The 14,555-nt window shown below is 44.8% G+C and overlaps 1 protein-coding gene across 2 annotated transcripts in view; it reads right to left on the minus strand.

Moving 5' to 3' along the window:
* The window catches only part of LOC110042513 (usherin-like), a 38,004-nt gene that overhangs the window by 3,779 nt on the left and 19,670 nt on the right, over positions 1-14,555 (minus strand). For both annotated transcript variants that reach the window (XM_089290859.1, XM_089290858.1), the window contains exons 18-32: positions 13,861-14,136; positions 13,503-13,775; positions 12,110-12,400; positions 11,205-11,734; positions 10,715-11,017; positions 10,264-10,330; positions 9,842-9,956; positions 9,491-9,578; positions 8,737-8,803; positions 8,329-8,391; positions 8,160-8,235; positions 7,697-7,784; positions 6,777-7,244; positions 1,933-6,488; positions 1,166-1,365 (exon numbers count right to left, since the gene is read on the minus strand). In XM_089290859.1, coding sequence (XP_089146985.1) covers positions 1,166-1,365; positions 1,933-6,488; positions 6,777-7,244; positions 7,697-7,784; positions 8,160-8,235; positions 8,329-8,391; positions 8,737-8,803; positions 9,491-9,578; positions 9,842-9,956; positions 10,264-10,330; positions 10,715-11,017; positions 11,205-11,734; positions 12,110-12,400; positions 13,503-13,775; positions 13,861-14,136 — 7,461 coding nt within the window. The remainder of the gene's footprint in view (positions 1-1,165; positions 1,366-1,932; positions 6,489-6,776; positions 7,245-7,696; positions 7,785-8,159; positions 8,236-8,328; positions 8,392-8,736; positions 8,804-9,490; positions 9,579-9,841; positions 9,957-10,263; positions 10,331-10,714; positions 11,018-11,204; positions 11,735-12,109; positions 12,401-13,502; positions 13,776-13,860; positions 14,137-14,555) is intronic.

Consider the following 14,555-nt stretch of genomic DNA (forward strand, 5'->3'; position numbering starts at 1 on the left):
TATAAATCTACTAGTCGTTCAAAACTTTATCGAAATCCTCCTCAGACACTTCGAAAACGCCAAGAAGCGGCCTTCACTTTGTTAACAAGGGCACACTGCTACGCTACCCACTATCTATCACAGAGAGTAGTGTAGCCAATCAGAGAACGGCATTCGTGATAGAAAGCTAGTAGATTTATACTAAAACTCGATAGAAGCACAGAACTAGCACGAGCTGTTGACATAATGATGGCGCTAGCAAAGAGAATTTACATCTTGATGATCAAAGTAAACAAGTTGTTTCTCTTTTTTTCGTCGCTGTGTTTTCTAAAAGAAATAGAAAACATGTTCTCCGTGTTTCTATTAAGTTTTAGCATAAATCTGCTTGCGTTCTATTGTGTTCTATCACGCGATAGAAATCTCGAGCTCATAATCTAATTGTGTAATAGAAACACTTGTGAAAGTTTTGGGAGAACTCGAAAAAGCTGTGGAAACACTCGCCTACGGCTCGTGTTTTCACAGCATTTCTCGTTCTCCCAAACTTCCACTCGTGTCTCTATAACTCGATAGAAACAAGGTACATGTTTTCTATTTCTTAAATAGTAATGGGTCAGTGGCACAGGAGAAACGCGTGTATGTTGGTTCCATGTTCGATCAAAATATCAACTCTCCTTTCCAACCTCCAAGCAGTTTGTTCAATGTTAGTAGTGAGAATTTGGCAGTACATCAAGACAATGTCCCATGGTTGACGATTTTCTTGATTCTCCTTACATGGTTTCTTGACAATTTGTTTATGTTTTAAGGAGAAATTAGAAGTTGACCACTCCTGGAAATTAAAGGTTATGGTGATCGTAAAGGGACGTTTAGATCGGAGAACGAGTGGAGACTGAGTGCGAGTGCCACTGTTCAAAGCCAGTGTTTATGTTAATCAGTCAGGTTTCACACCAATCCAGTGCTAATAGTCACCTATTCAACTGGTCAGCAACATGGAGGAGCGAGTTCTCTGGGACCTTTACTAATGCTATGAGACCTCAGTGTTTTCTTTTTTTGCGGGAGGGGAGAGAGGTGTGTATAGAGCACAAAATCGGGGCATCAATAGGCAATAGATTGGAGCTTGGATGAGCAATATATTATACAATTCTTTGATTTTTTTTAAAATAAAACATCTATAACAAAATCTCCTTACTTGTTGCTTTAGTCACCACGAGCTGTTCACCTGACAAACCGAAAGTTAAGGTGTTATAAACCCGTATCTTGAAGCTGTACATGGTATAAGGCGACAAATCCCGGATAATATAACGTCGTGAAAGGCCAGCATTGCTAACGTTCACTGGCATTGCAGAGGGACAGACTTCATCACAAGATTTATGATACAGAACTTCATATCTGAAAAGAAAAACATTGTTCAGGTTGATAAAGACAGTTTACACTTCCGGCTCCTTCCCAGGGAGTTTTCCTCGCTTCCAAATTTCATGGGAAAAAACCTGGGATCGAGATTGATTTACCCTTGGTCTACTTCACTCCGCCAGTTTTCGCTTCATGAAAGGGCCACTTGCATAATCGTCTATCCAATATTTGCGAAGATAAGTCATGCAATTTCATTTTCTTCTATGACTGTCAAACTGGTTCTTTAATCGAAAGAGACTTCTGTATATACATAATAGATTGTAAGAAGATCGAGTTGGATTAGGCAAGCGTGGTCAAAATTTGATAACACTGAAACGTATTGCAAAATAGTGGTCGAATTTCTTTCGGTAAAGTTAAGATGAAATCGTGGTTTACAATACTAAGAACGAATCTTTTTTGATATCTATTTAGAATTCCTCACTAAATGAAACGTTTTAACTTTCTTAAAGTGCAACTGTGATCACATTTTTACCCTTGAATTTTTAGACTGCATGTTAGAATTAAAGGAAAAAGACAACACTCGTTACTGAACTGATATAAACCCACCTTTGAATGATTCCATTGGGTTGGCTTGGCTCGTCCCATTCCAGTGTTACTGAAGTAGCGTTTATCTCGACCGGGGAAGGGGCAGGGAACCCGGTGGGAACACCCACTGAAGTCCTGCGGGTCACGCTCGGTCCCACAGCACAACCTCCGTCCGTACACACGTGCACACGTAAAACATACTCTGTAAATGGTTCAAGTCCAGACACTTCACGAATGGTCAACAGGCCTTCAGATACATTTCGTCCAGACACTTCTAATATGTAATTTCTTATTTCACCATTAGGTGTCCCAGGTTCAAGAATGAACACGTCGAAACTGTTAGGATAGGTTTTGTTTACGTGTGGCGCTTTTAGCTGCTCTGGTGGCGCGCTTAATGTTTGAACCACTGACCAGTCACTCGCAGTCTCCCCTGCGCTGTTTCCCGCAATCACGCGATATTCGTACTTGTAGTACGGTTTCACGTCTGTGTCGTTGTACGCTAACGCCGAACCATTTGTTACGTTCACAACAGACATTTCTGGACCGTAAACAATCGCCTGATTTCCATATAGGGATGCTCCGCGCCGATACAATCTGTAAAACAACATGAATCCATTCGGTTTTAGCGGTTCCCTCCACACGACCAACACCCTCCTAGCACCGATATCCAACCTCGGGAAATCCGGGGGATTCTGACCTTCTGGTGGAGCCTCGAAAGTACGGGCAGATTGTGCCTCGCCTGTGCTACATCCTTGGATTGTACAAGCGTGTATTCTGACTTCATAGAGCGTGTAAGGCAGTAGGCCAATGAGGGTTGTCTCCTTCGAAACACCGGCATCCTTGACTTGCGCGTTCCCTTGCGCTCCTTTGAAATTATACCGCACTTCGTACTTGGAAATAACACCATTTGGTATCCCGGGAACTGCCCATGACACTTTCATTGACGTCGCACTTAGCACCTCAAGAGTAGGAGCGCTAACGTTATCAGGCACACCAGGATTTGTCGGAGGGCTGAAGCCTGGAGGACTGGTCACGCGGTCCACCGAGTTAACGGCTGTCACGACATACGCATATATGGTGTATGACGCCACAGTGTAATCATCGAATCGCATATCAGTGCCGTTGTAAATCTGAGAGCCGTTACGTGTAAGCAGGTAGTACAGGATTAAGCCATTAGGTTTCCGTGGGGAGTTCCATTCCACTCGTACTAACGAAGAGCCACCGACAGTGGCTCTTGGAGCATCAAGACCCGTGGGAGGGGCCTCTTTGGTGCGCACTTCAGCGGCTGCACTCTGCGTACATCCCGCGCTTGTGCAAGCTATGATGTAAAAGGAATATTTCGTGTAAGGTTCTTTGCTGCTGATCGTCAACGACACGTCCAGTCCGGTATAAAGCGGAGAGTTGTTACCGACCTCGTACAGTTGGAACCTGGTGATGATTCCATTGGGCTTGTCAGGCACCCCCCAGGATGCCCTGATAGCCACTGGGCTAACAGCTTCCAGACCAGGGGGGCGCACACCTGACGGAACCGCCTGGGCTGTTCGACGGCTTGTTGGAGAACTCAGTGTACATAGCACGCCTGACGTACACGCCTTTATAGTGTAACTGTACACGGTATAAGCGTCTAAACCTTGGTCCACGAAACTCATCTTATTCCCATTTCCTTCGTATTTTATCGACTCGTTCCTGTACACGAAGTAAAACTGGATCACGCCGTTAGGTTCTGATGGTTCTCTCCATGTCACGTTCACAGAGTAGGCGTCGATAACCGTGACAAGCGGCGCGTCGATGAAAGTGGGAGCGGCTTGGTCTGTTGTGACAGTTAACAAGTCACTGTCGGCAAAACCTCCGTTGTTGACCGCCCGCACAATGTAGCCGTACTGAGTGTAAGGCTTTAGTCCGGTGTCTGTGTACACGAAATTCGTCTTGTTTGTGTCATTTGTGGTATGTATCAGCGAGTCAGAAGATGGCGTGACAGCGCGCTTTCTCCGCTTCTGAACTGGCGTGACTGTCCTGTACACCTCGTAACGGATTATGACGCCATTTGGAACGGCTGGTGGCTTCCAACTGATCTGCACAACAGTTGCATTTACAAATCCACTAGTGGGCGGGGATTGACCCTGTGGGTCCACCTCTGCGGAGAAAATGATCTGCACTGAGCCCCGAGTGCAGCCTGCAACTGTACAAGCTTCTAGCTGAAACTCGTACGCGGTGAAAGGAACCAGTTTTGTGACCGTGTACTCGCGCGCAGCGCCGAGATACAATTGCAGGCTATCTTTATACAGTTTGTAGTGTGTGATGATGCCATTAGGGTTTCCCGGCTCATCCCAGAACAGACGTATGCTCTTTCCATCTGCTGCTTTGTCAGCTTGCAGTGGACGAATGTCTGCTGGAGGAGCTTGCTTGGTTTTTGCTGCCGCCCAAGCACTTGTACCCTCACGTCGGCTGTTGATGGCAGCGATCAAAAACTGATAGTCTGTATGAGGTTTCAACCCGTCTACAGTCACAGCAGAGATGTTGCTTGTCACCCGTGCTGCGACAGTGATGTTGTTGTTGTCGGGAACTTGCAGTTCTTCGCGGTAACGCACTTCATAGTGCGTGACGACACCGTTGGGCTGAGATGGTGCTGTCCAAGACACGTTTACAGCAGTAGAGTTGACAACATTCAAAGATGGCGGATTAATACCCTGAGGGGGTCCTTCAGGGGTGCGCACATTTTTCCAGGGCCCGTCTACAAATCCAGCGCTATTCCTAGCTCTCACTTTGTAAGAATATTCCGTGTATCCCAGGAGTCCAGTGTTCAGGCAGGTCAGCTTGGAATTGAAACAAACCAAAAGGGGCGCACCAGCTCCTACCTTCCGGTAGACTTCATAACTAGTGATGATTCCATTAGGAGAACTTGGCGGCGACCAAGATATCTGAACGACATTCCATTCCTGGGGAACTAACGTTGGCTCTCCTTGTCCTATTGGCGGGGCCTCGTCAGTTGTCGCGTACTCCCGGTCTCCGAGTCCGCAGCCTTTAGCAGTGCAGGCTTTGACGCGAACGGAATACACAGTGAAGGGACTCAATCCTTTGATTACTTTCGTCATATTAAGACCAACGTTATGCTCAGTTCCATTGACGATCACAGAATAACTTGTAATGTTGCCATTGGTTTGACCAGGCTCGCTCCATTCTGCCAAAATACTATCAGCACCCTCCACGGTCAGAACAGGCTTAGGAATGGCCTCTGGAGAACTCTCAGGGGTGGTGGCAGTGGTGACACTGCTGTTAGTGGTACCCCCACCGGTGGTGGCGCCCACTGAGTAACTGTAGGTCGTTACTGGCTGAAGACCATTGCCTTTGTCTTGAAATATACACGTATCTTTACCGTCCTTGTTCTTATAGCAGGCATCCGTTCCATTATACACAAGAAGATTTCCTCGGTAAAGCGAGTATTTCACAATAACACCATTCAGAACATCTGGCTCGACCCACATGGCTTCAATTTCTCTCGCGCCTGTTACGGTCAGATTCGGAGGGTTCACGCCTTCAGGAGGCGCCTGCAATGTCAGTGTAGAGGCCAGCGGACTTGCTGTACAACCCACGCGCGTGCACGCGACAACTTCGAAAGTATAGTTGGTGTAGGGCGTCAGTCCACCAATCACAAGACTCATACTCAAACCTTTGTCATTGGGGTTCAACTGAATCTTGAAAGTGCTGTTTATGACACGGCTTATATTGTAACGAATGATTTGCCCATTAGGCTTGGGGGGCTCCACCCACGACACGTTTATGGCACTGAAGTTCACCGAAACTAAAATGGCCGGGTTCACATAACCAGGTGCAGCCTGGTCTGTGTAGATCAGTGATGTCATTTCCGCTGATGAGCAGTGCGTCGTGCAAGCCTCGATGATGTAACGATAGCCAGTAAAGGGCTCGAGTCCACGGTCAGTAAAAGTCATATTGAGACCGTTATATACCACTCGGCGCTGTGCAGTTTGACCGTTAATTCGCGTGAGCCTGTATTCCTGGATTATTCCGTTGGGCTTGGAAGGTTTACTCCAAGTTACTCTTATTTCCGTGGAGGATATCGGTACAGCTACCGGTGCTTGAAGACCTTCAGGGCGACCCATAAGCGTTCTGTTCTGCGCTTCTGGACTAGACACGTTGCCTTCGGTGTTTATGGCAACAAGGTAATACTCATAAACTGTGTGCGGCGTTAGATTGGTGTCATTGTACTCTCGAAGATTCGGATTGTATTGGTTTTTGAGAATTTCTTCGTAATCTGTTGCGCAAATTTGCGGCACAACAGTCGATGGAGTAGGCGCATAATAACCAGCTACAAAACCGCAGTTCAGCGTCGTGTTGTCGAAATCACAGCGGTCACACATTGCCACGTTTGCGTCAGTCTTGTTACAAATAGTACCCATTCCACAATCTTGGGTCCCGTTGCTTGACTTGTCCGCGCAGGTCTGGTAACTAGGGTCATAACCGCGCTCGTTGCAGCAGGATAAACCACTGGACACTCGACTTTTGCCACAGCATTTGTGATTGGACGAGGTCTTATCGGCTGCGCTGCTATAATTAAACACCTGAAAATGGGAGGATTAAAGACATCCTGTGTTAATACAAAACAAGAAAACTGAGATTTAGTAATTTCAAATAGCTTTTCTTAAGAACGGCAGGGCCTGGTTGTTCAAACCTGCATTATAAGCTTATCCAGCATTAGCGTCTAGTGAGAAAGCAGTCTTAAAAGTTGCCAATAATTAGTTCTGGTATAAATTTGCCCTTCGCTTTCTCAACTAGATGAACGAAACACTGGCTTAGAATTTCGAACAACCAACCCCAGTAACATATCTTAAACGTGACCGCGCACATACCACTACATCTCCTGCTGATCCCTTGCAGCACAGGCTCGTATCTGATGGCACGTATCGAGTTCCACAACAACTCTTACTGCTCTCCAGGTCGTACTCAGCTCCGTTGGTTTCATCTCCGCAGCAGACTTGTGCAGAGGCCACAACCTTTCCTCCACAGCATTTCCTCGGCGGCACGGGATCATACAGCGCCTCACATACACACACCTTCGATGGGTTATTCTTATTATATGGGGTGTCCCCACAACAGGCATTACCTAGCCCTACCACAGTCCCACCCTGAGATTTCGGGCAACAGACACGGCCTGAGGAAACCTGGATGTAGTCTCCATAGCAACACTGATAGTCGGCCTGCTGTACGTGGAAAGTGTTTCCGCAGCACACGTCAGAGGCTTGGTTCTTACGCAAGTAGCTCGTACCACAACAGGTCTTGGATGGGTCACGTGAATACAGAACTCCATTACAACACATCTAGAAATAAAAAAATACCTTTAGTATATTATCATTAATTTTATGATCATATATAATGTAATGAGGAATCATGAATACTTTCTTTTCTACGAAAATGAAAGTTCGGGGGTAGAAAAGATAGGTCCCTTAACAAAACGTCTTAAACTGCGACCACTCCGACGCAAAGTTCTTTACTCACTATCTATTCTGCTGTAGATACAGTGAGTAGCAAAGCACTGTGCAATTATGAACAAAATGACGGCCGCTTCTTTGCGTTAACGAGGTGTTTGTGAAGAGGATTTCAATAAAGTCTTGAACGACTAGTAGATTTACACTAAAAGAATTAGCCGGATTATTCGCTCTCGATTTCTTTGCGTGATAGTTGACTCAGGCTGCGCCCTTGTCAACTATCACGCGATAGAAATCTCGAGTTCATAATCTAATTGTTACATAGATCAGTTACCCAGGCCTACCTGATTAGCTGGATTATAACAAGTGACTCCACATAACTGCTCCGATAGGTGACACTCGATGAAAGTGCACTTGGCTTGTGGTGGCGGACTAGAAAACAAGCAAACAATTTTCAGCTAAGTTAGTCTAACACGGGTAGCCGGCGAACATGCGAAGAGCCCCCTTGCAGGCTAAAGACGGGCTCTGTTCATGCAGGACCAGTCAATGATGGATCCCGTCCGAGACTGGGTCTATATACACGGGCCCATTTCTTTAGGGAGCGTGTGTCCCGCAGGCCGATACAGTAATGCACTGGTCCATTATCAGATCAAAGTAAGCAAGCCAGTTTATTTTGTCAGTCTTAGAATCGAGGCGATTTCAATTTACAAAATTAAAAGAAACCTAGTGGAATCGACATCTCGGCATTATACAATTCCTTTACCATCAAATGCGAAAGGCCCAGCGAAAAACAAAGGCCACACATACCTCGTAGGACACTGGTAAACCATTCTTCTGAAAATCTGATAACCAGACATGATTCCATTTGGACGGGAAGGCGGCTCTTTAAGTGTAAAACGTCAACATTAGTATAGAATAACACACTTATGCATTAACAAAACGTCTAGTTACAGATCTAAAGTGACTTTCAACTTACCCCACTGGACAAATATAAAGGTTGAACCTGCGGTGAGGCGCGGTCCAGCAAGACCTGTGGGCGCTAAAAGACAACAAGAAGACAAACATTTTCTAAATGAACAAAATTTTTAACTTTCAGCAGTAAAAACAACAAGCACTTCGGAATTTGCTATGCTCTCTTCAACGTTTGCGATTTATGTTTGAACATCAAAAGGACAAAGTGCATCAACATTTTGTGGCAAGACAGCTTGTACAGCAGACAACAGTATGTGTTGTACAAAGCAAGAAACCGACGAAGAATCCCGATGCAGTCATTCCTTATTCATCGGAGACGCAACTGGTTTGCGTAGAGCAAAAGAAAATCTCAAAAATAACCTAAATGAACAAACAAATTAGCAAACCAGTAAGTACGTTTAACAGCACTTACCAGCAGCATCAGTGGTAGCTGATGTTGGATCACTCATCGTACACCCGTGTGTGGTGCACACCGCCACCTTAAAAACACGCAAAGAAATTAATACTTAGGTAGGGGGTTAATATCTGGCAGCTACAATATTGACAAATACACATACACAAATACAAGCATTTATACCATGCCAGAGAAAATACAGCCAATTACAATAAAGGAATGCCGTTAACACTAGGAGTAGTGGTGTACCAATCTATGTCAGGTTCCTAAGCAGGACCAAGCTAACCATTTCTCTCATTTACAGGGTTCCAGATAAGTTTTCAAGGTGGGGTGTCAGCAAGACAATTAAACCGGCCAATTCCCAGTGCTCCCACCAAATCATTATAAATTTTCTATTAATTTGTCGGGTCATGTAGCTGACCTTGTCGGGTTTTTAGCTGAGACCCCTCACTTATCTGGAACAATGATTTATTAGTCCAACATTTTCAAGAGCGTGGACAACTTAGACTGACGCTAAGCTAAAATATGGCGTGCAAATGTCTCACAAACACTGAGTGGGTCGATTCTTAAATACAGGCTATCTGGTCTATCTGAAGTGTTTGTGAAGAGGATTTAGATAAAGTTTTGAACGACTACTAGACCTATACTATAACAATCAGATTTTTCGCTCTAGGTTTCTGTGTGATAGCTGACAAGGACGCAGCAAGAGGCAAGTACCACGCGTAGAAATCTCGAGTTCATAATCTGATTGTTGGTCACCACAGCTACACACCTTTATGACATAGTATGTAAATGGCTCGAGTCCAGATGCCACGGCTTGTCGTTCACCTCCAGTCGCGTTGGTCCACAAGGTATCGTTTCTACGTAAGAGAGACAAACGTTAAAATGTTAAAAATGCTTTTTTTTTAAAATTTATACAAAATTTTTGTCACGGTTGCATTTGGGAGGGGGTGGGGTGCATTTAAATTGAACACAACACAGTGAAGAATCCCCCAGTGGAGGAAGCTAACTTCGTTTGCAATGAACATGACATGGTCGAGGAGTTGAGAACTCTTTAACTTAAGTCTTAGATTTCCGCGCCATAAGAGCACACGATAATAAATATCTGCACACGTTTACTTACACGTATATTTTGTACAATATAACAACTCCATTCGGCTCTGTTGGTGGATTCCAGCTCACACGGATCTCGGTGCTGCTTAGAGCGTACAATGCAGGTGGGCCGAATCCCTCGGGCACTAAAACAACAACAAAAAAACCAGCTAGTTACCAGCACATGAAAACCGCGAGCTCAACCATACCGGTAACGATAAACCAAGAAACAATTTTCCCAATTGCTGTTGGAATATCAGCACGCTTTCCAAAAGCACTTGTTCCCAGAATATATAGCCACACGACCAGCAACAAAACGTCGACATAAATTAGAAAAACGCTCAGGTAAAGGAGCGGGATCCCTTTCCAGATTTGTGTAAGGTTTGGTGCTTAATAATACCACATCAATGCTAATTCACCCTACACAATACTAATTATAATTGCTTCTCTTACTTCCATCCAAGGTTCTGATTTGGAAGCCATCACTCTTAAACCGGCCTGCTCCATTATCCAGTTCAACCTAACGAGGGAAACGAAATAAACGATTTGTAATCGTCACATTGTGCTTAACCTCTGAGGCGCTTACATTTCTAGGTCAAAAGCGTCTTTGTATTCAACAGTGGAACTTTCGAGCGTTAGTCCTATCACCCTTAAATAAGAACTTATGATGTCGGCTTGCTGCAAAGCCATGTAATGTTAACTTATTAAAAAAAACCCTCTGGTCACCAAAACGTAAGGTCTTAAGTAGATGGAAAGAATTTGCCTAATATGAATATGACGGTGGAAGAGATGACCGAATTCCTACATGTCTTGGAGATACGCATTTTCGATGCCTTGACATTCCTAAACAAACAAGGTTAATTTAGAAGATTATTCTGATTACACAACAGAAGAACAAGCTTACGTAAAATTTGTAAACAGTGTTGGCCTTGAGGTTTGTAACCGTTGTACGGGTCTGGTCTCCGGGATACGTCCCCACAAGACTCACAGGAGAGGACGGGGCCGACGTGTCTTCAATCTCTAAAAAATACGACGCAACAGTACCACGGAGCTTCTGGATCCCAGGAGGCAACCACGTGACCAACACTGAGGTGTGATTCAGGGCAGTTCCATTGACAGTGGCGCCCGCCAGGGGAGGGACAGGGCTTGTTCTGTAGGGTAGGGATGAGTTGCTAGTGGTGTTACCTTGCCCAGTAACCACTGTGACCTGGGAATGATGACAAAGTAAGAAAGTAAATATTTTTCACGGTCAACATTCTCCGAAGTATTTCCACTCAGTTGCTATAAACTTCCTTGGGAGACTTTGCTATTTGGTCAAGAGGATCAGGTCCTTAAATATGCCTGCCGGTGGGAATTCATTTCTAAAAGGCAAAGAACTTAACAAAGTAGTTTACCTTGTATTGATGTAACGAGAAGATTCCGAGGCCAGTATCAAGATACTCGGTGACTAAAGGCGTGCCTTGAAACACCTTTACAAACTCTGTAGGCTGAGTGATGTTATTTCCCACAAGGTCCTCCACCGTACTCCTCAAAAGCTCATACCGCAAGATGACCCCGTTAGGCCTGAGTGGTGCATCCCACCTAACGCGCAATGAAGTCTGGGACTCCGCCTCAGCGACTGGTGCGGGTTGCATTTCGGGCTTCGCAGGAAGCGTACGCACTTGAGCCGGCGAACTGCTTCCGCATCCTCCAATTGTGCATGCGCTAACAATGACATTGTACAGGATGTAGGGATCTAGTGACGTTACATTGAGTTCAAACGGCGCGTTCGCATTGACAGTGGTGTTGCGTGAGGTTTGTTGGTCGTTGACTCTGATAATATAGTGCGTGACTACACCATTAGGAGTGCTGGGTAGTGTCCAGGCCACATGTAAAGTGTATGGACTGAGCGCTCGGACAGTAGGAGCTGCGATACCCTCGGGGTCTGGTGAAAAAAGACAGAAATGTCAGCTGATTGATGTAAGTAAACAAAGCAGTACGTGACCTCGGGCTTCGGTGGATCATGGATTAAAAAAAGAAACGACTACTTGTGTCTTGTATCTAGGAATTCCATCAAAAGCTCGTCTTCCATTTCTCAATGTACTCCTCCCGCCAAGCAATATCATAAAATGCAAGCACAGCAGTTCTTACAAAAGACAAGGCCCTTGTTTTATTGACATTTTTCACCGATAGATTTAGGGTATATATATCAAAATGAGGTGGGTGGGTCTTGTGATTGGTTTGTCCGACGACGGACTCCTTTGACAGCTGGGCGTTCCAGCACAGGCCACCCGCTGACCTAAACCACTGTCAGTCTTACCTCCCTCGCCTGTAGTAACATTACTGTAAGGACTGGGCTCTCCAGGTCCACTGTTATAAGCAATTATGCGGTACTGATACATAGTTATTGGCCGAGCTGTATTATCCACATAACGCCGTGGAAGAGAAGCGTTCACTTCAGCAACGTCGGACGGATTATCACTTCGCACCACGCGCCGCTGGATAAGATATTTCTGTAAGATGCCATTTGGTACAGAAGGTGGGTCCCATTCTATCACCACAGTCCTTCCAGACGTTGATGACAGCCTTGGTGCAGACAAACCTCGGGGACCTGCAAGTCATTGAAAGACGAAGAGCACATGCTCTTTAGATGGACACTCAACAAACATCTAGGAAGAGGAGTGCCTTCAAACTGTGAATTCATTTCATTGTCCGTGGATGTCCGAAATCAATTAGAAATTCAGGAAATAAAAGAGTTGTGCAATTTTGCAAAGTTGACTTTGCCGCTTACCGTGCCCAAATTCGCAATTAGCCAATCAGAAGCCGTGTCTACTGTCCTGATATCCCGCGATATCAAGTCACTGGCCTGATATGGCTTAGATATCATGATCACATGGTCGAATTTGGGTACGGTAAATACTTAATTGTACCTTTTTGGTACGCTTCGGCGGCATATCAGACTCGTTTGGTCTCGCCATGGGTATTTTGGCTCGACCACGTCTCGCCAAAATATGAACCATAGCTTAACCAAACTCGCCTGATTAGGTATAAGAATTTGTCAAAGGATATTTAAAGAAACGAAAGGAATGCTTATTGTAAAGAGGCCCTGGAAGAAATGGCCAGGACTGAACTGAATGTTTCCTGGGGTATTTTATAAGCATCAGACGGCCTCGAAAAGATCAAGATCTTTTATATTTATGCGTGTTTTCGTTAGGTTTGTTCATGTTTGACCAGTCGAGAATCAAATTAGTCTTGGACGAGGAGATATCAATGAAAAACTGATGATTGGCTTTGTGATTGGCTGAGGGGACTGGGAAGGTTACAAGTTATTTGTAAAAATTAATCAAACCCTTCCAAGTAGCTACAATGGGCGACAAAAGTAGTTGAGACACATTTAGAAAAAGACGCTTTTCGATATTTAACCTCTTATTCTCTTTCATTTACATCTAGCGTTAATTCTCTGATATTCCCGGCCCCCCAATTCGATGTTGTGTAGCTGCTGTGGTCTGTGCAGTCTTAAAAATAGTCAAATCAACATTGTTTAGGGAAAGAGGGGGGAGGGGGGGGGGGGGGTGATGTTTCCAAGACGCTCGAAAATCAAATTTAACTGCGAAGTGTCTCAACAGCTATGTCGTTCATTGTAAGTATGATATCCTTCGCTGTAAAACGCCGGAATCTGTAATTAAATAACAGAAACACATCCAAACTCGTACCAGATTCCAGAGTCCTTTGCGGGGCTGAGTCAGAGCTGTTACTGCAGCCGACCTCTGTACACACACCCAGCTTGAAAACGTAGACAGAGAAGGGTTGGAGACCAGATGCAACATAGCTTGTAACGTTTCCCATGACTCTCTGGATCTCAGTGCCATTCTGATAGATGATGTAACGCAGCAGCACACCATTGGGTTCTGCTGGTGGGTCCCAGACCACCGTTACAGAAGTTGAAGTCACGTTCCTAAATAATGGTGGATCCGGAGAGCTGGGAACTAGACAAAAATGAACAGAAGGTCACAATATATTTGAGTTACAATAATTTTAAGAAAAAATTATTCCCTGATACTAGAAACTTACCATCTTCAAGGGTCGTAACCTGAGTCCCCTCACTAAAGCCAGACCCTGCGGCAGTAGTGGCATTCACGCGGAATTCGTAGACCGTGAAAGGCTGGAGGTTAGTTACTGTAAAACTAAATCCCATTCCACTGAAAAGAAGAGTTTCAGCCCCGTCGGTTTTCTGAATCAGTCCATAGCCAGCTACAATTCCATTAGGCAACGCGGGCTGTTCCCACGTGACATGTACCGAAGTTGAATTCAACACAGTGACGTTGGGCGCTTTCAAACCATCGGGGACTGGAATTGAAGTAGATTAAAAACAATTTTAAAAAAATTAAATCGTGTCTACTTCTAACGAAGGCGGCCTTATGCGGGGAACCGCACAATTAAGATTGATGACTAAAGAAGAGAGAGAGAGATAAACTTTTTATTTTCTCACTGGGCACCGTCCATTGAAAATAATTAACAATACTGGATAATCATCTTTGCTCCTTCTTTATCGATTACTACCCCTTATCATTGTTCTTTTTTCACCTTGGTTAAGTAGTATTTAGATATTTGTCAGTTCAATCCATTTGAAAATTATTTCTTCACTGCAGTAAAATGTCTTTAACTTCTATCCACGATTAACGCGGACTGATCTTAAAAAATCCAAGTACGAAGCTAATTGAACATCCTCTCCCTCCACCAATCATAACTCGCTGAGGGTGGACGTT

The sequence above is a fragment of the Orbicella faveolata genome, unplaced genomic scaffold (genome assembly GCF_042242905.1).
Source record: "Orbicella faveolata isolate gen_17 unplaced genomic scaffold, um_ofav_v1 contig_24, whole genome shotgun sequence".
Classification (NCBI taxonomy): domain Eukaryota; kingdom Metazoa; phylum Cnidaria; class Anthozoa; order Scleractinia; family Merulinidae; genus Orbicella; species Orbicella faveolata.